The sequence below is a fragment of the Mus caroli genome, chromosome 8 (genome assembly GCF_900094665.2).
Source record: "Mus caroli chromosome 8, CAROLI_EIJ_v1.1, whole genome shotgun sequence".
Lineage (NCBI taxonomy): Eukaryota > Metazoa > Chordata > Mammalia > Rodentia > Muridae > Mus > Mus caroli.
In genome coordinates, this window is record NC_034577.1 from 64,841,293 (window position 1) to 64,868,888 (window position 27,596).

Sequence of the window (27,596 nt, forward strand, 5' to 3'; positions counted from 1 at the left end):
ACCCCATAAAATTGCAAAGCTTCTCTGCAAGACAAAAGACACTGTCAATAAGACAAAAAGACCACCAACAGATTGGGAAAGGATCTTTACCTATCCCAAATCGGATAGGGGACTAATATCCAATATATATAAAGAACTCAAGAAGGTGGACTCCATAAAATCAAATAACCCCATTAAAGATGGGGCTCAGAGCTGAACAAAGAATTCTCAACTGAGGAATACTGAAGGGCTGAGAAGCACCTGAAAAAATGTTCAACATACTTAATCATCAGGGAAATGCAAATCAAAATAACTGTGAGTTTCTACCTCACACCAGTCAGAATGGCTAAGATAAAAGATTCAGGTGACAACAGATTCTGGAGAGGATGTGGAGAAAGAGGAACACTCCTTCACTGCTGGTGGGATTGCAAGCTTGTACAACTACTCTGGAAATCAGTCTGGCGGTTCTTCAGAAAATTGGACAAAGTACTACTGGAAGATCCAGCAAATCCTCTATATACCCAGAAGATGTTCCAACTGGTAATAAGGACACATGCTCCACTATGTTCATAGTAGCCTTATTTATAATAGGCAGAAGCTAGAAAGAACCCAGATGTCCCTCTAAAGAGGAATGGATACAGACAATGTGGTACATTTACACAATGGAGTACTACTCAGCTATTAAAAACAATGAATTTATGAAATTCTTAGGCAAATGGATATATATCTGGAGAATTTCATCGTGAGTGAGGTAACCCAATCACAAAAGAACTCACATGATATGCACTTACTGATAAGTGGATATTAGCCCAGAAACTTAGAATATCCATGATACAATTTGCAAAACACATGAAAATCAAGAACAAGGAAGACCAAAGTGTGGATACTTCATTCCTCCTCAGAATAGGGAACAAAACATCCAAAATACCCATGAAAGGCATTACAGAGACAAAGTTTGGAGCTAAGGAGGAAGGATGGAACATCCAGAGACTCTCCCTCCCGTGGATCCATCCCATAATCAGCCACCAATTGCGACACTTTTGCATATGTCAGCTAGATTTTGCTGACAGGACCCTGATATAGCGGTCTCTTGTGAGGCTATGACAGTTCCTGGCAAATACAGAAGTAGATGCTCACAATTTTGGATATTGCATAGAACACAGGGCCCCCAATGGAGGAGCCAGAGAAAGTATCCAAGGAGTTGAAGGGGTCTGAAACCCTATAGGAGGAACAACAATATGAACTAACCACTGCCCCCCCAGAGCTCGTGAATATGAATATGAATCAGAAGATGGCCTATTCGGCCATCATTGGGCAGAGAGGCTCCTTGGTCTTGCAAACTTGATATGCCCCAGTACATGGGAATGCCACGGCCAGGAAGTGGGAGTGGGTGGGTTAGGAAGCAGGGTGGGGGGAATGTATAGGGGGCTTTGTGGATAGCATTTGAAATGTAAATGAAGAAAATATCTAATAAAAATTGTTAAAAAAAAAGAATGTGAACAAAGATGGAGAGATAGCTCAGCAGTCAAGATGGTGCTCTTCCAGAGGACCTGAGTATGATTAGCAATATCCACAATGAAATTTATAACCAGTTCCAGGGGATCTGATATCCTATTCTAGTTGCTGTGGGTACTGCATGTATAAGGTTACAGAAAAACATGCAAGCAAAACACCCATTCAGTAAAATAAAATAAAGTAAAATAAAATAATTTTAAAAGAATGTAATGTGAATTATGCAGCTGACTTCCCTGGGCCATGTCCTAGCTCTATTGGGTTCAAAACTTGATCACATGATTTATTCTCTCTGAGCCTCAATTTTCCCTTTGTAAACAGGTTTATTAACCAACCTATATTAGATTACTATTTGAACTCACTATTGAAGTCATCATATGAAAATTGCTTATGACAAGCATAGAAAGCCCTACTCAAGTGCTTCTTAATTATTAATCAAAAATAGAATGGAATCTGTATTTACAAGCATCAAATGCTAGTATATGTGGGGATAAACCCTTAGATAAGGAGTCAGTAGTCTTATTCAAAACCAAAGGAATAAATTTCCAAAGTAAACTAAACATAAAGATGAAGACTCCTGGAACCCATGGGACAAAAGCCTAATTACAAGTGCACTCAAAAGGAATTTATAGTTAGGAAAAACAAGGTAGTTGTCCTTGTACTTTGGGGTTCTGCAGTCAGGTTCTTCAGTCATTTTTCAGGGGAACAGTATCTTTGTCTTCCCTATGACTAAGTCTACTTTATTCAGCCTTTTGAGTCCAGTTTTAATGAGAAACTAGCTAAATGAGTCTAGGTGAACCCCACTTTAAATCCAATTAAGTTCTTCACTCTTTGCCTTTGGTGTTAAAGTTCTTGGTCTGTTTTCAGCAAGAGCCCCATTGGGAAACACTACTGTATAACATGCTGGTTGGTGACAGTTGATGATGATGACATACTGGACTCAGGGAAAAGGCAGAGAATGTATGCTAAGAACTTCCTCTCTGATAATAATGATGCATTGTGTGGTCATACTTATGGTAATTGTTTGGATGTAACCATTCTTCATATTTCTTTGTGCATTTGTATCAAAATGCACCGATGGTAAGTAATATAAGAAATACATAAAATTAATTTGGAAAAGTCCTCGTAAGTTGGTTTAGCAAGAACACCTTGATATATCCACTTAGTTGACCTTGCCCTTCTTGGGCTATATAAATATCCAGGTACCTGGCATATTTGAATGGAGACCTATCACATCATTAGTGAGATGACCTTAATATCAATTACAACAGTTTTAACTAAAATGTTTCATATTGTTTTATCAATCGTCAGAATAATTTTTTCTTCCAAACAAGTATCACCGGTTTTGCAAGCCTTCCATGAATTCTTACCAACTTCCATGAATTCTTACCAACTAGCCCAGTTGCTAGCCCTACTAGCCTATCTTAAAAAAAAAAAAAAAGATCAATTCCTTGTGTGGTGGTTTGAATAGAAATGCCTCTCATAGGCTCATACGGAGTGCCATTATTTGAAAAGATTAGGAGGTGTGTCCTTAGTGGAGGAAAATTGTCACAAGGGGTGGAATTTGGGATTTCAGAAGCCCATGCCAGGCCCAGAGTCTATTTCTTCCTGCTGCCTGTGGATCCAGATGTGGAACTCTCAGCTACTTCTCCAGCACCATGTCTGCCTGTGTGCCATTATGCTTCCTACCATAACGACAAGACTAAAACTCTGAAACTGTAAGTAGACCCAGCTAAATGCCTTCATTGCTATAGTCATGGTGTCTCTTTACAGCAATGGAACAGTGACTAAGACAACTTGCTGGAGATTTGCTATTGTATCTGGTGAATTCCAGCCCTGATGTCAGAGATCTACAAATGTTTGGAAACAAACTTATTGTCAAAGAACTGAAGAGAACACATATAACAGCAGTCCCAGCACCCCTTGGGGTTGTTAGAAACACAGGCTCTTGGGGTCTACTGAGTAAATTTGATGTTGATGAGATCCTTAATGTGATTCCTACATACAGGAAGATTTAAGAAATACCTGTGTGAGTAAAAGATAAGCTCAATTCCCAGAGGTTAGGCCTTACTATTTTGCTTAATTTTGCTTACTATTATTTCATAACTTAGTGCTTATCTGAATCCCCAGGAAACTGAACAATTAGAAGAACAAACCTGGGCGATGTAGAGGATTTTCAGGGATCTTAGTTAACCCTTTTTAAAATTTAACATTTTATTTATTTTGTATTAGATATTTTCTTCATATACATTTCAAATGCTATCCTGAAAGTTCCCTATACCCTCCCTCGTTAACCCTTTCTTAATATATGTTTCTTTATCTTTAAAATACAGATAATTTCTGCCTTATGCTTTTGGTGCAGTTGTGATTAAAACCATGTCTATCTTTTAGCTTATTTGTTCTCCTTTGCTTCACAGTCCCAAACTCACCATTGCCCAAGCTCTCCAGTGTAGTTAAGCAGCCATGTGAAAATGCTTAGACTCCAATACATCCATACCCATAAAGCATTTCAACAGCGACTTTCATTGTCTGGTAGTGAAGTAGCTAAATTAGTGGTGCACCCTAAGGGGACAGTATTTACCAGAACCGATGACATTCTTCTGTCTTAGAAGTTATGGTGTCTGGAGACCATTTGAAATGTTGGAACACATCAATGACTAAATCCACAATCAGAAGCCCATTACCTCCTTCTAGATACCATTCTTAAAAAAAAAAGTCACTTTTTGAAAATAATTTTCTGTTCAGTGAATGAAAACAAAGGCTATAGTGTTTCTAGCATCAGATCCTGTGGGTCTGGAACCTCTGAGATGGCTCCAGATGATTCTGGGGTGGTTTTGTTTGCTTGTTTGTTTTTAAATATAAATGATAGTTCCAGTAAACTGAAAAATTGATCTTTAGGATTAAAAAAAAAAACAAGAATAAGTCATGTCACTAGGAACTACATGCAAAGATGACTGGAAACCTAGTGGGCATCTGCAGCATCACACAGGAAGGTCACAGCACGTATTAGTGCAAAGGGACTGGTTTTTGAAGCCAGTCATACTTTATTCTAATCCCAAAGCATTCATTATTGTCTGTAAGATCTTGGGAAGAACACACAAATTTTCTGAAATGTATCTCTACCATCTAAATAAAAGGGGTCCTAAGGCTGCATGGCTGTCAAGATCTAGCAGTGCCAACTACCACTGAAGTTTGGGCTCAATAACATAGCTCTTACCATCTTTATTAGTAGTGTGCAGAGACTCTATCTGCAAGGGTATTTTTTTTTAATCATCTTTCTCTACCAACATCAAGCTTCCCAAAGGCCAAGTAATAACAAACACAGCCTTTACTTTGAGAGAAATAGTATTAACATGGTATCTGTTATTTCATGAGAGAGCTCTAGGAATCTTGGCAAATATGCACTCTATAAGTGAGATCAACATGTTTACAGATATCACTTTGAAACAGCTTGATGGACTGGGGCTCAAGGAGGAACTTAAAAATCCACTCTTTTACATGAAAGTTTATCATCTGAAGAGACCATTTCTGTCCCCTAAGATTGACCTCCCCCCATTTGCATATGGTTACAGACTGACCTGAGCTTCAGGAAATCCATGGGCATAGCTAACTTTGGAGAATGGACAAGTATCTGTTGCTTAGGTTGTTAATGGACAAATATTGAAGGAGGAAGGTTAATAATTTTCCCTGTGGGTTCAAACCCTTTTCTCCCCCAATTCTTATTTACTCAGCTGCTCCTTATTGGAGGAAGCAATAACAACATTGCAGGTTATGTAGTTCTGGGTTAAATAAGTAGAATTGAGTTTAAAATCTGGCTCTGTGATATCTGAACTCAGGGAATTGGTAGGAAGTTATTTACACTGAACATCTCCATCTCTTCACTGATAATCAGCAGTACCCACTTCTTGGCTTTGCTCCAGCTAGTCAATGTGCACCAAGTGGATCATTATTTAAAAAGCAGTTCTTCTGGACGTTGAGCATGATGGAGCTAATGAGAGAACCTGCTCTTCCTCTAAGTGCGAGTCAAGATAGTATTGGCATGATATCAGCACAATCCATCCCAAAGTTTGCTCTTAAGAATCACCGGGCCTAGCAAACACAGAAGTGGATGCTCACAGTCAGCTATTGGATGGATCACAGGGCCCCCAATGCAGGAGCTAGAGAAAGTACCCAAGGAGCTAAAGGGATCTGCAATCCTATAGGTGGAACAACAATATGAACTAACCAGTACCCCCTCCCAACCCCCGCCCCCTGAGCTCGTGTCTCTAGCTGCATATGTATCAGAAGATGGCCTGGTCAGCCATCAGCGGAAAGAGAGGCCCATTGGTCATGCAGACCTTATATGCCTCAGTACAGGGGAACGCCAGGGCCAAGAAGTGGGAGTGGGTGGGGGAGCATGTGGGGGACTTTTGGGATAGCATTGGAAATGTAAATGAAATAAANACCCAATTTAAAAAAAAAAAAAAAAAGAATCACCATCCTTGTCTCAAATGGCCCTGTTCCTCACATATGGGCCTGTACTGGCACCAAGTGGTGACTCTTGAAGTACCTGCTGAGGATTCATTCTGTTGGATCCACATACATCCTCCTCCTCCAGCTGACAACTTATTGTTTGAATTTGAGCATCAGTTAACTTTTGTTTTAGATGTGACTAAATGACAGTGTCAGATAGCCGTATCTGAGAAAATAAAATGCTTCTCATGCTGGTATGGAGTGTCAGCTTCTGGTTTTAATTGATTCTATGTATATGCAGTTTCATCATCTTCCAGTTTATGGGTATTATAGCAAAGTAATTAGCATCTTATTTCATTCTCAAGACTGACCCTGTTTGACTAGCCAATTATATGGTCATTGGATAGTCCTATAAATATGCAAATGAAAACAAGGTATCTGTGCCTGATTCATGTGCCAGGATAAATGTTTAAAAAAAGCTTTAGGGAATTAAAATTTGATGCTTAATACTGAGGAGCCAGTGTAACCAGCTAATGCTCAGCTTGACTCAAATAGCTGGGAGTGATTACTTCAGATCAAGCTGCTAGCAACAGCTAATCCTGGGGAAAGCAGCAGAATCTATGTGTGCCTCTGGGTATGTGCACACATACATGTGTGTGAAGGAGGAAAAAAGCAGTCAGTGCTAAGGGGAAATATTAAATAGCCAATCATGGGGTTTAGGGAAAGTCACTGAACATGGTGACTGGAGAGAGAAGGACAGTAAATTTTGTGAACCTTTGAGAGGTGGCTGCAGCACCCATTACTGAAGAAACTCAACTTAATATGATTTTGAACACCTTTTTGTTATTTTTTTCGTAATGGTATTCATAGATTATGTTCATGTATTACCTTGATAATGATAAATCCTGCATATATGCTGTACATGCAAATATTTTCTTTATATATGTATTTTATATATGTAATATGATATATATGTATGTACAATGTGATAGTTAATATTGTCAACTTGATAGGATCTAAAATTAACTAGGATAATCACCTAGTTATCTAGAATCATCTAGTTAACTAGGATAATCAACCTCTAAACATATCTGAGAGATTATCTACACTAGGGTAACTCAAGTGAAAAGTCCCACGCAGAATCACCCCATTGGATGGAGTCCCTGATTGAACAAAAAAGGAGAAAGCAGTCTGAGTGTTGATTCACTGCTGTTGAGGGGTGTTGATTGAGGGAGTTGATCAACACTTTCTGCTTCCTGACTACGGGTGCAATGTGATCAGCTGCTTCAAGTTCCTGCTGCCATGCCTTTCCTTCCAAGATGGGCTAGATTCTCAAACTCTAAACCAAAATAAACACCTTTGTCAGATACTGTCCTAGTAACAAAAGAAGTAATGAATAAAGACACAAACTTGTCTGTACCGCTGTGACAGTTAATTCTAATTACAGTTTTCTTCATTTTGTATTAATTTAGGGGAACACCCTTGAACATACCACCTGTAGTGGTCTCTTTGATTGGACTATCATGGGACTCTACAGGACAAAATTAAAGACAGGCTATTCAATTGAATGATACTGATTATCACAATTTGCATACTTAAAAAGTAAAACATCTGGCTACAGTGGTGAGACAGATGCACAATGGAAAAATCTGAATTTTCCTTGAATTGGGAGGGAAACAAAGGTGACATTTTAAACAATGAGAAAGGTGAGATGTAAGAACAGAAAGTGTGAGGTGCTGTGCACAGATTTGACTTTGCCTTCTAGACCAAGTGTGTCATGTGGCTTCTTACAAGGGTGGGAGGGAGAAGAGGAAGAAACAGTCTGTACTTCATTTATTGAATGCAGCTTTCGCTGGTCACATGTCAACTCAATACAAACAGCCCAGTACAGGGTATGCCATGAACTCTTGTTCTCATCAATGTAAACACAACATTAATAGTGAAGAGTAAAGAAAATGGGTCCAGTGTTTCTTCCATATGCACAATGGAGAGGTTCGTGCCAACACTTGGACAGGTCCTGAGGGGAGACTAAGTTCATCAGCTCCCTCACTTTCAACAGTGAGGCAGGGAAGAACACAGAGATACCTGACCCATTTCTTCCAGTGGCTTCAACGTAGTCATACAAGTGTTCAAATTGGACTTCTGTGAACTGTTCAAGTTCTTCTAAAGGCCCAAGAAGGGAATCATACTTTCTGTGAGTGCTGAAGTAGTTCGATGAAGCCCTTTCCTTGTGGCTTGGTGATGGTCCATAGAAAATGTGAGTTGCATATAGTGTTTGGACTCATATTTCTGTAGTCCCTGTCATAGTACTGGATCTAGAGAGTGGAAACTTGGAATCAGGTGGTCTCAGTGTTCATCATGAAGGAAGCTGTTCACTCAGGAACATTCTCCACGGATGCTTGACTTTGCAGGGCCACTGCTGTTGAGGGGTGTTGATTGAGGGAGTTGATTTTTCTTTCAGAGCTTTAAGGATTAGATTTTTAAAAAAACTTAGATTTCTAGATCAAAATGAACAAAATCCCCCAAGTTCAAACAACTCAAAACAAAACAAGAGTGACTTTGAGAATAAACAACCAATTCATCCCTCCTTCAGGTCCCTCATGTATAATGTCCATATGAGAGTCTCCAGATGTTTGTTTGGGTCCTTGGGTTGCTATCCATATGGGGACCCAGCTAGGTGGCAGGATACATTTCCATCGTAGGAAGCTTTATTGCTCTTACTTTCTCAACAGCTAAGGTTTGACCCATCATTGTTAAAAAGCACTGGGAACATCCAGAAGCCCTGACTTGGTCTGTGGCTTTGTGATAAGTTGTTAAACTCTTCATTTGCTTCCACTCTTCTATGTACCATCCTGGAAGCACCCATGGTGGGCTGGGTCTCTGTCCAAGACTTCAGAAGAGAGCAGCTTTGTGGGGCCAAAGAGACAAAGGGAAACAAACCAAAGAAAAGCAGTGTTGGATTTTGTCTTCAAAGGCTGGGCCCCAGCAGGAAGTGGTTCTTCCCTTGTGGCATGTCTCTCCCTGGTGGTGGCCTTCATAGTGCTAGCTATTGTTCTCAGCTGTGAGATATTTCAAGGCAGCAAAGCCATATCGTCGGGACATGTCTTGTTGAAACTCTTCCTTCAGGGTTTTGAGACAGATGCGGTATTGCTTGTTGGAACGGAACTTAGTGATGTCGAAACTAGGGGCATGGGGCATGTGGATCATGTAGGCATTGGGCAACACGGTGAACTCATACTCCTAGAAGGAGGAAGACAAGAGTAATGAGAGATCTTGAAAGAGCTTTGGGTCATGTATGATTCTGAATCAAGGGAATGGAGAATAACACCAGGAGGGGCCACAATAGCTCCAGAATAACTTGCTTCAGCGTCCTGCCCATGAACTTATATTAAAATTAAAATATCAGAGTCATCTGAAGTTTGGTTTTCTCATATACAAAGTGAGAGTGATAAAATCTATCTTGAAGTATGATTATGAGGGTAAAACTCATACTTTATGGGAAAAAGAAACAGAACACATGTCCACCCCAGAGGCTCTCCATATAGCACATAGTCAAACTCTAATAACGTGACTATGCAATCTTCTCTTGGACAGTGAACTTTCATCTGTTTATGTGACAGTCTTCACAAAAAGTATAAAAAGAGGGGACAAAAGAAAAATAAAAGGCAAGGAAAAAAAAAGCAAATGTTAAAGCTCAATGTGGTGACTCATGTCTATAACCCAGCACTTAGAAAGCCAGCATGAGAAGACTGCCATGAATTCCAGGTCAAACATACCAAGTTTCATCAGTCTAAGCCTTAGTATAAGACCCTTTCTTAAAAATAGACATATAAATAATTATGTAAATAAAATACTCAAATAAAAAACTAAATGTTTAGCTATATTAAAGCTTAAGAATAATAAAAATTTCCTTGACTTCTTATAAGTGAACAGTGGATACAAGTTTAGGACATGTAACAAAGATAGAACCCAGCACATGCACAATCTCTATATATCTCCTTACTCCAATTTGGATTCATGTCATCTACTTTGTCAGCCCAGGGCAGACAAGAATAAACTCAGCAAGGCAAACTAAGGACAGGAGAGGCAGATGCATCAGGCAGAAGACAGCAGCTAGTGGTAACGTAAAAAAAAAAAAAAAATCAGGAGAACATGCAAGACTCTAGAGCCCACCTGTCTGGGCATTTTACACAGGGACAGAGTGGGCTACCCATCCACCAGGCCCTATAGCTGTGGCTCTGTGAGTGCCTCACTATCTTAAGTCACTGGAATGAATGGATAAGATGGTGTCTGATGAGTGCTATAGGCAAATACAGGAAAGTATATGGTCCATTTGCAAAAATTCTGTGAATGTGTCTAAAACAGAGGCTAGGCCTTTGTGACAGGGAAAAAATAAACTTTTTTTGAATGGTCACTACACAACACTGTTGGGCCCAGAAATACCACTGTTCTTGCTGGTAGCAGCAATGGTAGGCTAGGATTCATGGTCTCTAAGCAGGTTTATCAGTCAGGACATGGGTACCAATAGATGGATATCATGTTTTGTTTTGCTCAGCATCGATACTGTTCCACAAAGTCGGTAGATTCTCAGTCACCTGGGATGGCTCAGTTTCAAGGGAACATGTGTGTCATGAATAGCAAATGGGGTTGACAAACTACCGTCTGTCTGGTTTGCTTCAGTGGTATAAATGAAGCAGTGGTGAAACCTAGCCATGAACATTATTTAGAGAGCACCTATGGAGGAACAACAGTGGCAGAGCTGAGCGGAGCGACTTTCAGGTCTCACAAAGCTCCATGTAATTACCATCTAGTCCTTTTCAAAAGTGTATAGTACCTAGCTTAACCTATTAAAATTCTGTAGACTTCTTCTGAAGCAGATGTTTGCTAAGTACTGTGTATATGAATAAAGGCTTTCAAATGGAACATAGTCTAAAAATCACTGTTGTTTTGATTGAAGGGCAGAATAATTAGCAACATTTTAGTGGCATGTTTTGTGCCACTTACAGTGAGGCAATCATAGAATTTGGTGTCCAGTCATAAGCAGTAATCCTCTGCTTATATTCTTCACCAGATGGTGGGGGTAGGAAGCTATCATTTGCTTAATCCTGGCCAGAAACCTAGTTCCTATGCAAGGGAAGAGGAAACGTTTGAGGTTGAAAGCCCAGAAAACAGATTCACATGTGCTAGTTCCTCAACACATCTTGTTCCTCTGAAGGTTCTTTGGAATCTTGTCTCCAAGGTAGTTTTTCAGCTCTAATATCTGTCTATCTCTTCTCCCCCACATAGTACCAGGCTAGTGTTTTGTTCTCACCTGTGCATCCAATTCCATGATGTGAGCCACTTTGTTCCAGCCAAAGCCCACAAATCTCCGATCATACTCAGGGCAGTCTCGTCTCACAACAACATATGGCTCAAAATCAGCCTCCCACTCAACCTGGTAAGGTGTGGTGGCAGTCCGCCACTTGGCAAAGTTTGTGGGTGCATGGCCTTTAGTCCATACGTGATACCTGGGACATGTAGAAAAAAGCCATTGAGTGAAGGGATGCAAGCTGAATTTTCCCAAACCTGGTGATGAAGAGGAAGAAGAAGTACATGTTGATATGGTCTTCCTGGTGAGATATACTGTGTCCCTGCAAAACTCTCATTCAAGTTCAAACTTTCAGTGCTTGTAAATGGGACCTGGTAGGGAACAGGAGCTTTATAACTATACTCAAGTTACTTATGAGTAAACCATGTACAGATTCAGACAGTGCTAGAATGAGGGACCTATCAAGAAACAAGCAATATCAAGGGTTGCTGGCAATCACCAAGAACAAAGGCAGACAGGAACAAGTAAGGCATCTTTCCTCGAGCCTTTAGAACATTATGGACCTACTAGGACCTTTAATTGGGATTTCTGACTTGCAAAATTGTTAAATAATAAGCAACTGTGTGCTAAGCCACCTATTTTGTAGTATTTTGTTACAGCAGCCCCAGGAAACTAATGCAGTCCCCAGTTATCTGTCATTAATGAAAAGACTCCATAGAAAGATCAATGAACTTTTGAGCACTTGCCATCATTTCCAAGACATCTATCTCTGGTTATTCCTATCAGGGCCCACTGGTAGTCCTGATCAACCCTCAATGATGGGGCAGGATTTAGGAGTAGGATACCCCTCTGGTTATATTCTATTCTATTATATTATGAGGCAAGGGTGTACTTTTTATAGACATAAAAGTTACTAAGCAGGTGCCTCTGAAGTTAATGAAAATTGAGATTACCAAGGTGAGTATGATCTAAGTCATGATCTTTCGTATCTGGAAGGAAGTAAAGAATTATGTTGTGAGCTGTTTATAGAGACAGGGTGAAAAGCAGGAGCCAGGAACCAATGGCATACATATCCAAAAGCTAGGAAAATGAACACTTCAGCCTGTGGTAACAAGAAAAGAAAGCCTATCAGCACCCAGCAAACAGGAAGAGGGTCTTGTGGCACTGGAGAAGACCTGAATTTCTTTGGACATTTGCTTTCCACACAGCAATGGCCTGGACAGAGAGTTGGTTATTGCATACAAGCAGACAGAGACAGTCAAGTTGTGAGACTGCTGCCTTACAGTATTGTGGTGGTGCTACTCTGTTATCTGGCAATGAGAAATGGACGACACGGCGATTTGAAGATTGTACTTGTTAGGCATTTACTCTGAGTTGGGATGATTTTAAATGTTGTATATGCATATTGTTTTAAATTCTAAAAATGATCCTGATGCTCAGTTGGAAATAGTAATGAATCCTAGGTAGTCTGGCTCAAGGGTCAGCTTGTGTGCTACTCTCCTCAACATGCATATGAGGGTAGAAGGAGCAAGGGGCGAGGCAGAAAGACTTGCAGATTAGGACTCTGTTCTCTCTCCCTTTATGTTCCTGAATGTACCATGTTCCCTTTTCAATCCCTCTTTCCCACCTCATCTCAATGCTTTCTTTGCAGCTTTAAGATCCATGGCATTCTCCTCCCTCAGCACTATGTTAGTGCTCTGTTCTTACTGGTGTATTCAGTTTTATGATGTGAGGAAAATACATTGGAAAGATGAGAGGATGAATAATCTAAAACTTGTGAGGTGTCAGAAAGCAAAGAGAGCAGTGAGTGGGGTGGGATGCTGTCACTACAAGTAATGGGGAAGGTGAATGCACAGAATGAAATGAATGTACAGTTGAAGGTAACAGAACGGGATCAGGAAAGATGGTAACCTAGCGTTAGACAGAATGAAACACAAGGAAGGACCCAATAGCTTAGCTGCCAGAGAGAGAAATACAGCTAATGGGTTTCTCTAATGAGATTGTATTTGTTAGGCATTTACTATGTGTTAGGATGACTTTAAATGCTGCAGATGCATATTGTTTTAAGTTCTAAAGATTATTCTGATCCTGGGTTTGCAAATAGCAATGAATCCCAGGTAGCCTGGGAACATCTCTGTAAAGCAAACAAGGCTGTGAAAGTGAGTGCCCTATGGCAGGTAGCATTCCAGTGGCAAGGCTAAAACTCTTCCCTAAAACTCTTGTTTCATCAAAGAGACTGAATTTCTGCCAGACCAGCACACAAACTCAATCTAACAGACTCAGTGTGTTGCTGTGTAGGACAGGCTGGCTGGGTAGAGGCAGGGATTTGAGTTCAATACCAGCAAAGTAGTGTCCAGCAAAGCCAATTATTTAAACGGAAAGGGTAGGGGTTACTTAAAGATGTGTCAGTGATAGGTCTAATCTAGAGATTAGGCCGTGGAACAATTGATTTTCTATTTGAGAATTTGCTGAACAGGCAGCTTTGATATGTGGTACTTTTGACAAAATGAGCATACCATAGATGACTGGGAATTCGTATTTGGTCCCAAACATAGCAAAGAAGGGCCAATGGTCAGGGTTCACATCTCAGTTCTACCACTTATGAGCAGCAGACCCTGAACAATCAAGTACTTAATAGTTTCTTCTTATGTGAGCTGGGAAAATCATACCTACCATGAAAAACTGCCCAGGAGCTTAAGCAAGACAATAGTACAAACATTGGCACAGGGCTAACATGCAGGAGACATCCCACAAACATTGTTTCCTTACTAGACAGTTAATAATGGCTACTAACAGCAGCCTGCTTGGATTTGCATCCTTTTGTTTAGCAGGTTGGACAGGTTAACTGCCTTGTTTCTTTCTCCTAGTAAAGCAAGAGGTAATAATATCATTTTGTTTGTTTGTTTTTTGAGACAGGGTATTTCTGTATTGTCCTGGCTGTCTTGGAACTCACTTTGTAGACCAGGCTGGGTACGAACTCAGAAATCCACCTGCCTCTGCCTCTGCCTCCCAAGTGCTGGGATTAAAGGTGTGTGTGACCACTGCCTGGCATAATATCAATTTTTAACATGAAGTGAATTCTCACAAAGCACTCATGGCCATATCTGCTTATGTGGTTAGAGAGGCAGTTTCTATTCACTCAGTCTGGCCTGTTGACAGCATGACAAATGGCTGGGCAGAAGATGTGGAGTGAAGTTACGACAACGAACTCAATACACACACTCACACCACAACCTAAAGACTGCCTGGGGAACCTCTGTCTTCTGTTGTTCCAGCAGACACTGGGCCACAGGGTCTAGCCATACCAGGCAACCTCAAGCTCTGCCATGTCTTCAAACTTGATATGTGTCAGAGCAATGTGAGGAACTAGTTTTAACACCAGGGTTTATGGCTCGGGATGAGACCTGAGACTATATTCACAAGAAGGTCCCAGACAACTTGGCCATACATACTCTGAGCACCATGTCCCTGAAGGATGCAGAGAGGGACAGAAGCTTCTCATGCCAGACGTGGTGAAGAGTAGGTCTCTTTGGAGAGCAGGTGACAAAAGCAATTTCTCAGAGGGAAAGTCTGTAACTTAGCACTTGGCATGGTGGTCTGCAAGCTGCTCGCCAGAGCAGTAATCATGGATACAGCAGGCCTATATATGGCCTTGAAGTGACCTGGGGTAGCAGAAAGAACACCTTGGACATTTGATAGGTATTTGGCTACTGAGCTATAGTAACTGTGGGAGACTCAGATGAAAGTTTGGCTTCAAATCTCAATTTCCAGTACTGATTTGTGATTTTTATGTTTTCAAACAAGAATTGATATGAAAATCAAGGGCTTGTCAGCAGCCCAGTGCTATTTCAGTTAAGAAGACAGGCTTGGTGGTTCCTCAGGTTCTACCACTTATCAGCCATGCGTCACTGAGCAGATTATTTCATTACTCACATTAGTGTTTCCGCTGCAGAAAAAATGGAATTCACTTTATGTTGTTGTCAGGATTATGTTCATCCCAATGCTTGGTCCATACAAAGCATGTAATTTATGGGAAGTAGAAAGTGATGGCTTTGGGTTGGGGAGAGGAATTATTCTAGGTTCCTTTTTCAGAGTTCTAAATGGAAGATGGAGGCTGAAGATTGAGTCCTTGCTCCACCAGACACTCTCAACTCCCCATAAAATATAAAGATGCATGAACTTGATGCCATGGAATGAATATCATTACCCATAAACAGTTTGAAAATGCCTTTCAGAGGTTTTGTAGTATCTGTACAACCCAGCTGTTATGCTTAAAAATACTTGTGCCCAATTCAGGCTGTACAAAATTGCATGCTTTTTACTCAGAGGAAGGAGGGGTCACTACTACATTGTATGAAATAGAGGAATGTGAACTGTGAGCAGAAACAGGTAGATGCAATGGTTCCGTACATACTGTTTCACCTGAAAGAGATTAGCAGGATTCCTACTTCCCTAGTCCCGACTCAAACAGTCAATGTTAGAGTCTAGAGCTCATTAATACTGTGCAGGTGAGTACTGGGACGTTCTGGACAGCACAGCTCCCTGAATACCCTTGGAGGCACTGAGATCTGGGAATGAGAAAACCAATAGTTTTTTGGTTGCAGCTATCACTGGGCAGTTGGCTCTTATATCAGTTGTGCGTAACTATGGAGTTCCATTAATGACTTTAGATGATGGTTTTAGTTGCAGGTGGTGACCTTAGATGTCTGTTCCATGCCCTAAGAGTTTCGAGATTAGACTACTTACACACACGCAACAGGAAAAAGAAGCCTACAAGGGATCTCAGAGTAAAACCCACTCAGTAAGAGAATTAATGTATACATCATGGTTTTAATTGTCAAATTGATACAAGAATGTCTCAATGAGGAATTGTATACATTAAGTTGGTCCATAGGATGTCCTGTGGGCATTGTCTTGATTGCCTTAATTGATATGGAACACCTATTCTAAATGTGAGTGACAACTTCTCACAGTGGCCAGACTTGGAAGACAAAAAATTTTGCTTACTGGATTTTCACATTTACTGACGAATTTATTGTTTCTGTTGCTGCTGCCGTCAACAGCTCCTCTGTGATATGAGGACTAGTGTTTTCAGGTATCCAATGTATGCTGAAGAGCAAGAATCTACAAGGTCTTTGGTATCAGATTGGTATTGTACTCAACCTCCTGGATTTCCAACTACCAAATTCTTGATTCTTCACTGTTGGACTAATCTGATTGTATTGCAAAAGATAGTCTAATAAATTCACTGTAAATATATATTCATTCTACCATTTTTTTTCTTCCAGAGAAAACTGGTATGTATGTACCAAAGGCAGAATTCTGAGCCAAAGGATAATGACAGGGCCCTAAACAGTGTTTGTTTGCCATAGCAGGCCTCTCCTTCCACCTGAACATAGTGCCTATCATCCATGTATAAAGCAGAGCAAATAACATGCTAGAAAAGGAGAATAGATAGAGTTTCAAGGTCAGTGGGCTGAGTATCTTTCTTTGGTTTTATTGTAAATTAATACAACCAAATGACCTCTTTGCCAACAGCTTTGACATCTAGATATTCTGGGAGAGAGATCCTTTTGTGCACCCCAGATAATTGCTGTGAGGGTCACTCACCTGAATGTGAATAGGGTCCCCATGTCCAACATTGACAGCAGCTCTGCTTTTGACTTGGGGAAAGAGAGTCTGTAGCGCAGTGTTTCAAATGCTGGGACAATCATTGCTTTCTTGGTATTGGCAAGGTCAAGCTGGATGACAGATTTCCTGAAAGAGAAGTAGATAGAAATACAGAGTGTCTTTGATATCAGTTCAAGTCCCTTCATTGTGAGGATAGCTGATGGTCGTCAGCCCAGGGAGGCTAAGCAACTGTTTAAATTCCTCACAGGGAACAAATAGAGGAACTGACAGGTTACCATGGCTGACCAACAGAATATCAGGTTAGACCATACAGGTTGGGTCTACTTTCAGCAAAACTATAGAGTGTGCTAATATTAGAGCCAAGAACGGAACAGGACAGTCTAAAAAGACTTGTGTCTACCTGTCCTATAAGACAGGGCATAGAAGACCAGTGATATGAAGCCACTGTGAGGAAAGACCAACCATGAACCATCAACCTCTGGAATGGCCTAGATCATAGCCCTGCACAGTAGGTAGAAACCCTTTCCACACAGAACCAACACCTAGCCAGGTAAGTCAGGAGTCTGATGGATTTCTTGGAATCAAACAACTTCATTGACTCCTACTCAGTCTTCTGTCCCTCAGGACCTGTCTCCTAGTTTCTGACCACCTGTGTGTTGGATTGTCAGCTTGCAGCTCAGATAATTCCTCTTAAAAAGGGAGAGAGGCTCAAAGATGGCAACATAGCATGAAGCTTTGAAGAAATACAGATTGAGTCTGCACCCGGAGCTGATCCTGTGCCTGGAGAGAGCTGGCCTCCCAGGAGTGATGGCACACCTGTAAGCACAGGTAAAACCACCACTTCTGCTCTGAGAGACCAGCCTGAAGACCTCAGGACACAGGAACTGAGGAGCAGCCTGAGACAGGATCCTTCCGGTTTCTGTCTTCACCCCAGAACTGATGAATATGGATATGAGGCCATCAGGTATCTGGATCAATCAGCAGGCTAAAAAGAGCACTTCTAGGAAAGTTCATAGAAAGCTAGGTATCCAGGTAGCAATGCTGAGCCCTGAGGTGGGGGACTCACACTGAGTACCCTCATCAGTAAAATGAATGGAGGTGCTGTTCTGCAAAAACACATGCAAACAAGTACTCAATAAATATTAAATGTAGATAAGGCAAAATGGAAAGGATGTATGGACCCAAAGAAATGCCACCTGGTTAATGTCTATTGGCAGGCATCCAGACTGACTCACCTGACACCACTTCTACACTTTTCCATTACACACCAAAGAAAATATGAAGAAAAGTAGCTGTGTGTCCCATTGGACAGAGTGGAATTATACTGATTACTCATTTACACATGCTACAAGATACAGTGTCTGCTAGGGAACCATGTTTGTTTCCTGGAACATAAATAAAGGGAAGGAAATGAAATACCCATGGCTTATAGGTAATTATCAGTGGCGCAAATTTTGATCAGTGATGGAAACCTGACCAGTTTCATGATGTGAACAGTCTTGGCTGAGAAACAGTCTGACATCTTACCTTCCAACACCTTTGCCCTAAAGGTCTTACCAGCTGTCAGTTTTACCAGCTGCTCCTAAGTCCTAAGTGTTCTGACGTCTCTTGCCTTTAGACCCATTGACATTTCAGCCTAATCTCAGCTACCAGATCTTTCTGAGTCCTTCCATGCCCAACCACACCTACATGCTGTACTCTAGTTGACACCATAGCTTAGCCTCACAGCACAGTGTGGGGTGTCATAACAGTGTTTCCCCATGACGACACATCTGTCTGGGAGCTTCTGTCACTGTTCATGCTAGCATCGAAAGAGGACTGTATGCTTATTGCTAGCTGGGAAAAAAATTCAGAGTCTTAACTTTGTTTTCTGTGGATCATGATTATATCATTGAAAAAGTCAGAAATGGAACCATAGTAGATCAGAGACCATTTGTCTGTTTCTCATGTTCATGAGAGAAAAGAGTGAGATAGCTCCACGTAGTTACCCAACTGTCCTGAAGGTAGCAGGGAGTTTGCAAGGGGAGGTGCTAGGGTGATGATTGGCCAACTAGTCCAATACAGTTGTGAGCATGCTATGGGACACAGAATTAACTCCTGCAGAGCACCTACTATAACCCACTAGTGGTCTGCTAGTGCCCCTTCATTAGCTAAGAAAAAAGTAGTGCTAGGAAGTAGAGCAAGCTCAAATTCGGGTGAGTGTGATTTCGCCATGTCCCCTGACCTTACTTAACAGTTCTGCAATCAAGAGTAAAAGCTGTTTCTCTACCAGCTTTGTTACAAGACACAGGTAAGGGCTAAAAGAGACTTTGGTGACACTCTGCAGCTTTGCCTATGCATAGACCTGACAATTATTTCTAATTAAGCTGTTTGTTTTTGGTATATTAGTTAGTTGCTAAGCAACTGCTTGGTGAACTCCAAAGCTGCCAGAAGTATGACATAAGCAAGAATTTGGGGTACAAAGGTGACCTGGGTCTTGTGGAATAAGCAAGCTGTGTGGATGAAAGGCCACTTTTTCCTCCGCTCTCAGAAATGATTCCTTCACCTCTCTGAGACCTAAGTTTGGTCATCTGTGGAAATGTTTATCTACTAAAGAAGTGAGAAGAATGTTAAGTAGCTGGTAGGGCTTCCAGTGTGTGGAAGGGTTCCTATAAGATATTGTTATCATAATTTAATATTTGAAGGTTAACAGAGTTTGGGTAAAACATTTTGTTAGATTTAAATGTGAAAAAGTGAGTTTCTGCCAGGGTATGCTGTCGTTCTTGGACATCAAAGCTATTGCAGGAAATAGCACCCTTGACCCCATCCTAAACCAATAACAGTATATTGAAATCAAGGGTAGCCATGAGTGACTCACACATCAGAAGCAAATAGCTGTCACTCACTGGAAAAACTTTTAAGGAAGGCAAGTCAATATACCTGTCTACATACAAAAAATGACAGTGGATTTATTTTGGCCTTCTGACTGAATTCTTTTTTTAAATTTATTTTTTACACTTTATATTCCATTCTCTACCCACCCCCCAATCCATCCCCTGTCTGCTCCACATCTGACATCTCCTCCTCACCCCACCCTGTCTCCACATGGATGACCCCAACCTCAACCCTGCCCCCTGGCTGACCTCTAAACTCCCTGGGGCCTCCAGTCTCTTGAGCGTTAGGTGTATCGTCTCTGACTGAACAGAGACCCAGAAGTCCTCTACTGTATGTGTGTTGGGGGCCTCATATCAGCTGGTGTATGCTGCCTGGTTGGTGTTCCAGTATCTGAGAGATCTCAGGGATTCAGGTTAATTGAGATTGCTGGTCCTCCCACAGGATCAGCCTTCTCCTCAGCTTCTTTCAGCCTTCTCTAATTCAATAACAGGAGTTGGCTACTTCTGTCTATTGGTTGGGTGCAAATATCGGCATCTGACCCTTTCAGCTGCTTGTTGGGTCTTTTGGAGGGCAGTCATGATAGATCCCTTTTGGTGAGTGCTCCACAGCTTCAATAATAGTGTCAGGCTTGGGACTTCCCCTAGAGCTGGATCCCAAGCTCAAGGGGATCCAGCTCAATGCATCCAGCTGATTGAATCATTACTGGTTGTCAAATTTCTAGCATCTAGAAACAATCCTAGGTCAGAGGTTGCAAATGGTGAGCAGGTGAGAGGGGGCTAATCTAGCCTGGGGATATAGTGTGACCCCATAGCATTTAAAACTCATTTGAAATTATTTGTTCATTTTTAAGCAAGATTTTAATTTTATGTCTATGAGTGTTCTGACTACATATATGCACGTACATCACACATGTGCTTGGTGTTCAGAGAGTGCTGGCCCTCTGTGAACATCCATGTGTTACAAGGAACTGTACCTGAGTCTTCTGTAAAAATAATGAGTTCTCTTAACTGCTGAGCCATCTCTCCAGCTCCCAGTTATTTAATAATACTAAAACATTAAAATACATAAAAATTCAGATTCTTTGCAAAAATATAAAGAGCTAGTAATTGCAATCCTGTCACAATGGCAACATGATTCCACACCTGGAGAGATGGTGCTTCCACAGACAGATCTATGAACTCTCTTAAATGTACTTTGCAGACAGGGTCTGTAAAGACAATTTGAGGGGAAACCTGCAATATTTCAAAATCCCTGAAGAGATTCATATGGTGAACTTGAACTAAGCAAAATAACTTGTGGTGTTACCGTGTGTTACATGTTGCTTAGCACTGAGCATGGTCTCCATCAGCAATTTTAAGTCAGTAACACATAAAGAGGAAACATAAATACAAATTCCTTGTGTGCCATGTAAAACATGCTGCCCATAAGGCAAGGGCAGCTGAGGCAAGGGTCAGGCCTGTTTACTTTAAATTCTTTGCAGTGAAGGCCCCTTAAGTGCTTCTGAGGAAAATCACAGAAGGTGAAGGGGGGGGGGCAGGGTACAATCCTCTCTTCTCAGTCTAAGTTGAGGCTGCTCCTAACTACTTACTTATTCGTCTAGTATGAAGGCTAGCATCTTACTGACTGCTAAGCTTTCCAAGCTATGAGGGATGATGCAGAGCTGAGGATTTAGTCTGACCACAGTACGGGGCTTGTTCTACATACTGGGATATTGTCACCTAGTTGGAGCTGGACCTGGAAAAAAAAATCAGTGAATGGAGTCTGGCAGTCAGGAGCTCATTCACAGGGTGTTATGTCACAGTTCTACCCACTTCTATGGTGGAGCTTATATTGCTGATGGGGCCACTTACCCTTTGGCTCTCTGACAGCTGATGAGGATCTTCCATGTTTACCAGGAAGGAAATGATGCCATACTATGTTACACAACACTTTGTAATGACACTCTAATGAGGTTGAATACAAAGTGTAGGATCCCCTCTCTTGCTACAGAGAGAGAGGGCGGAGGGAGGGAGAGACAGACGGGGGGCGGGCATGGAGATCTTGGGAGTTCATATACAGCCTGTCTGGGATCAGAAACCCCAGAGTAGTTGGTCAAGGTAGGAGCCTGCCAGACCCTCCTCAACTCCTATGATTGTCATCTCTCTGGACTCAAGCCCGCCATTTTGTCTCTCCAAGCCTTACTGGCCCATGGTGTAGCATGAGGCAGCCTCACAAGCGGTTGAGACTTAGTTTGTGCATCCTAAAAAGACAAGATATATGAACCATCTTTAGGGATATGTGGATCCTGGAAGGCACTATGTTAGACACAGGGGAATTCCATGTTGATAAGTGAAAATTGGAAAAGGACCATGACGATGATGTTGGACCATGTGACTTTATATTTCTCCCATGTACAATTTTGAGTCATGTGAATTCTGCAATACATTTCAATTCATACTATTTATATTAGTTGAACCACCCAGGCTTAAAGGAGTGTACTGCTTTCTGCTCTGCTATGTGAAGAAAGGTGAAGGATACTGGATATTCCTATGGTTCTGTGGTTGGGTTTTCTGTGGTTAGGTGTTCTGTAGTTGGGTGTCCAGTGTTATGACTCCCCACCTCCTCCCACACTAGTTATGTAAGATAGGCCAGCATCTTCCAGTCATGTTCTGAAGTTTCTTGTTTGTATAATGAAGACATCAATATTACCCATAGCAGGGGTTTGTGAGAGGAGGAAACAAAATGAAATCTTACCTGTCAATCATTTTCTGGCATATGCTTAAGTGCTTCAATACATGTTAAGCATCGCTATTATTTAGGTTTGTTTTAAGGAACAGGCAATGGGCTTTTGAGAATGATTATAGGAAGCCTGTCTACTGCAAAGTTGGAAAAAAGGCAGAAATTTTAAGCAAGAGAGATGTTTCAAGAGCAAAATAATGTCACTATGGAAAACTGGATCTAGTCTGTGCATGGGATAATAGAGATTAGTATACACATTCCAAACTTGTAGGTAGTTGGCCATCACTGGACAGGTCCCTGCCCCCTTTTGGGTTGTAGTTGTCCTACCTATAAAAGGTAAGTGGCAGGCTAGACAATGGTCCCGAGGGCCTTGAGGTTCCAGCTTTTCCTGAACCTGTGTGGCTACCAGTCTGAAGAGAGGACAGAACAGCAAGGTCCCCTGGGTTCCTTACCTGAGGTACTCATAGAGCCCATACATAGGCAGGAAGTCAATGTCAGATAAGAACATGTAGGGTGTGCTGATGTGCTTCATAGCCACGTTGCGCAGAAGATTGACAGGATAGAACTGACCCTCCTTGTACACGATGTGGTAGCCCACATTCTGCCGGCTCATGAGCACCTCGGATCCCTGGGCATAGCGGAGGAACTGCTGGGCTTCTGCATCCGACAGGTAGAGGGCCAGACTGATGGGTCCCTCCCAGTGTTTACAGATGGCCTCCAGCATCTGTAGTCTGGAAGAGAGGTGAAGAAAGCAGCATCAGCAGGCCATCTTCCAGCCCCTGTCTCTAATATCTCTTCATCAATCAGCTATAAAACCAACTCTTGTAACTAAATATGACTCAGTTCCTCATCAGTAAAGCAGACACAGAACAAGTACCTTGATGATTCTCGTCTTTCTCTGCTTGCACCTGACTGCATGACATCAACAGTCACACATACTCTAAGTCCCCCATTCATCCTCAAAGGTACTATGGATTGGCTGGGTGTTACCCCAAAGGTTCATGTGATAGAAGCCAGGTCTTCAGTGTGGTATTGCTGAGATCTTTAAGAAATGGGACTGAGGGGAGAGTAGCTCTATCATTTATTTGGGTTACTATCCTTACCTAGAAGGGGTGGGTGTATTTCTCAGTTGATTCCGACCAGTGTGGACTACTAAAAAAAGAAAGTGACACCCTTGGCTTTCTGTCTCACCAGAGATCTTGCCTTGTGTAAATCCAGTGACTTTCATTGAAGAGACATGTGAAGATGGACATAGGGAGCACACCTTTAATCCCAGCAGGCAGCAGGCAGAAGCAGGTGGATCTCTGGGAGTTCAAAGCCTGGTCTACATATTGAACACCAGAACAAAACACAGAGAGATACTATGTCTCAGAAAACCAGCTCCCCCAGAGAAAAAGAGGGAAGAAAAGGAGGAGGAGGAGAAGCAGGAGGAGGAGGGAGAAGAGGAGGAAGAGGAAGAAGAAAAGAAGAAACAGGAAAAAAGGAGGAGGAAGAAGGGTTTTCTTGATTCCTTTTCTGTATGTAGCTGTTTCTTTTTTGGCTTCATTGTCACGTTTTGGCAGCCAAGGCACCCTTTGGCTTCCAACATTCACAAGCATTTCTGTTCCTATCAGCAAATATTTTGTTCACCAGAGTCTGAATCGGTTGTTATGGTTTGAGTTATAGCTTATAGCACTGTGAAGTAAATATATTTCTTTTCTTTATAAGTACTTAGGTTCAGATATTTTGCCACAGCAACACAGAATAAATATTGTAAAAGAGGTGGGCTGAGTATGTGTGTGACTATAGACTAAGGGCTGAACTTTTCCAGCCCAAACTCCTGTTTTCTCTCAGCAAAGCCTTTAAAACAATTACCCGTCTCCTAAAGCACTCACCACCTCCAGAAGCTTGGTCCCAAGGAACATTCAAACAAGTGCTCAATGAGAAATAACTACAATTATTGACAAAAATCTGGTATGCCAACCACCTTCCAGAATTCTCACAGCACTCCTATGCAACTTCCTGTTGAAGAAATTGCAGTTCTAGTTTGATTTATGAAATTTTTGATTCAATATTGATAGACAGGTGCCTTAAAGTTGGCGAGAAAAGAACAAAATCAGTGTTTTGCAAAAGATACAGAAAAAAACATAAAGACAATAAAAACTCAATGGCATATGGGGTTCCGTGGGTGGTGCCATCTTCAATTTTCAGCATTTCCTGCTCTAGGACATTCTGACCATCTTTGCAAGGCAGAGCTGGGCGATGGCTAAGCATGCCCTCTATTCAGGGCAAGAGAACTGTTGTATGGCTAGTCTGGGCTACATAGTGACCTCCTTGATATAGCATGGGCTCCCTCAAAAAACAAAAAACACAACAGCAGCAGCAGCAACAACAACAACAACAAAACAAATTAAAACAGACAAAACAGAAACAAAAACACAAAACAGGTTTGCAGGGATACTGCAAAGAGCTGAGGAGATGAAAGCGTGGAACAAAATCCAGAGAAAGAACAAAAAGGTTTCTCCAGCAGGAATGAGGCGGCAAGAAGGTTTGGCAGTCAATCATGAAGATTCTATTTCAAAGATATCAAAAGTTTCTGGTGTATAAAGCCTGTAGGCAAGTCTGTGGGGGCACTTGCTTGATTAATGATTGATATGGAGAGAATAGCTCGCGGTGGAAGGTGCCACTCCAGGGCACATGGTCCTGGGTTGTGTAAGAAAGAAAGCTGAGTAAGCCATGTGAAGGAAGCCAGTAAAAAGTGTTCCTCCATGGTCTTTGCTTCTGGTTCTGCCCTGCATTTCTTCAGTGATTGATCGTGGTCGGGAAATCAATCCCCCACCCCTTTCATTTCTGCCAGTGGCCTTTGGTCACAGTGCCTATCACAGCAATAGAAAGCAAACTGCCCTTTTGTTTAGCCCTCTCTATCCATTCCTATCCTCTGCCAGGATCCTAAAGGGCAGAAAAAGCTGCCCATTCCACATTGGTGGCTAGTGACACACTTTCTAATTGTAATTCTGGAGGTAGAGTTACCAGGTCTCTTGGTTAGCTCCCCTAATTCACGGTGCCATTCACATAGAACCTGCCTCTGAATCAAAGGTTTATACGCATACTGAAATATTTCTTAAATTAAAAATCAACCCAGGAGACACCATTCAGTATATTGTGTTTTAACTAGATGGACAGGGTGGAGTAGAAATGGTTGGGGAAACTTCTGCATTGGCTTTAGTGCTGCATTATAATTTTAATGCTTCTCACTACACGCTTCTCTCATGGAATTTTACAACTTCTTATGTCCTCTGGTTTCAGTCAGATTAGGCCAGTTGCCACCAGGTAGCATGATGGAACACAGCAGGTGGGCTATTCTGGGGAGACAGAATGCAATTCAAGGATCCCTAGCCCAGGTGGGGCTCTGGCCTGGCCTGGTACCATCACAGCCCCTGCACTAAAGGCAGCAGTAGCAGAGACATAGAGGCAGCCAGAAGCAGGAGCTAGAGTTAATAGGCAAGATATGACTGCAAACAATAACCCAGTCTGCTAGGTGGAGCCTAGGTCCAGTGATAAATGCTTCAGGAGAGAAAAATTTTCCCTGGAGTTTTATAGCTCAATAAGACAGGCATCCTCGATGATTCTTGGTGAAATAACTTGTACACTTTATTCCTTGTAGATGGGGACCTTATAACCATTTGGGGGTAAGGTGGGATATAGGGGTAAGTGCTTTCCATAGGCTCAGTCTGAGATGTTAGAGTTGCATAGGAAAGAACTTCAGATGTTGTCCCCATGTGACCAGTCGTCATGGTCCTCCTAGTGGGATGTTGTGGTCATGTGTTTCAGGACAGGTAAAGACTTGTTGGAAGCTAGTTCTATTCCTACCATTCTCAATTATAAGATTAACCAGCGTTTTGAACCTGCTTCAACCTTACCAGTTTGTCTGTTTGGTGGCACAGTCCATTTGCTCTGCATACTATGGGGTGTTGTCTGGGTAGTAGTACTTGTCACCATGAATTAGAGGTCACCCTGTATATCCTAAGCTTGTGATGTGTGCAATTTGAAGGGAAAGGCTCTGTGATCAATATGTGCTCCTAATGCAAGTGTGGCTGGAGCTTTCTGTAAGGGGCTGTGAGGGAAGGAACTGCTTGGTCACTAAGACCTGGCCAAGGTGATACTCCTGTTGTCAGTGGGTGCAGGAGCTTTGCTTGGTCAATATTATTATTGGTAACAGGTGTGAACAAAAACATGAATCTGCACTGTAAACCCAACACATTCCCCTAGTATCAGTTTGTAAATCCTAGGCAATATGGATATGAACACACCCTGGAAAAGGTAGCTAATATTTGCTTATATAGTTACATTTTCAGCACTTTACATCCTCTTATGATATAAAATCCAAACAACAATCAATGAAGCTGACTTTACAGTATCATCACTACTTCACACAGTGAGGTTGAAAAGAGGCAAGCTTGACTCAAGTCAGGTTCTGGAAATATACAGATCATGCTTCCCACCATGGGCCCTTGGGACTCACTAGTTTATCTGTCTGGAAAAACCTTAGAAACTGGTATGCCTGGCTTTCTTCCTTTCCTTCTAGGTCTCTACAGATAATGTCTTTCTCAGAAAGACTTCCCACAATGACATTATCTACAGACAATTCCTGACCTGACTGGTATCATCTCTCCCAGTCCCTTCACAGCCTTTGTTGCAGTTATAATTTTATTAAATTGTCCATAGAGGTCTACGTTCTCAATCCTGGGTTACACACTGCAAGCTTAACACAATGTCAAGACAAAGATTCTGTCTTGGCTACTTTGCTATGGAGCCTGAGTATGAATTTATTTCAAAACCTCCCCACTGTGACTCAATTTGTCTCTTGTCATATTGAGAGTCAGCCTACCAGACAGTAATTAAGAAAAGGCTTAGCCTAATAGCAGTGCTGCTGGGAAACATCCATGAAGGACTGTTACATCAGAACACATGTGAGAAGAAGAAATGGTCATTGTTTTACTATGGCCTCTGTGGTGGTTTGAGTAAGAATGGCAGCACCTATAGGGTCATATATTTGAGTGCTCAGACATCAGAGAGTGGCACTGTTTGAAAATGATTAGGGGATGTGTCCATGTTAGAGTAGGTATGGCCTTTTTGAACGAAG

The 27,596-nt window shown here is 41.7% G+C and overlaps 1 protein-coding gene across 4 annotated transcripts in view; it reads right to left on the reverse strand.

The window, feature by feature from the left end:
- Nucleotides 1–7,758: 7,758 nt before the first annotated feature.
- Large1 (LARGE xylosyl- and glucuronyltransferase 1) overlaps nt 7,759–27,596 on the reverse strand; it is a 441,552-nt gene continuing 421,714 nt past the window's right edge. For 2 of the 4 annotated variants that reach the window (XM_029480702.1, XM_029480703.1), the window contains 4 exons: nt 22,927–23,205; nt 16,862–17,008; nt 11,255–11,450; nt 7,760–9,183 (listed from right to left, as the gene is read on the reverse strand). In XM_029480702.1, the coding sequence (XP_029336562.1) occupies nt 8,986–9,183; nt 11,255–11,450; nt 16,862–17,008; nt 22,927–23,205 (820 nt within the window). In that variant the 3' untranslated portion in view covers nt 7,760–8,985. Of the gene's footprint in view, nt 9,184–11,254; nt 11,509–16,861; nt 17,009–22,926; nt 23,206–27,596 lie in introns of those variants that run through there. The other 2 variants (XM_021170066.2, XM_029480704.1) reach the window with 2 other exon arrangements.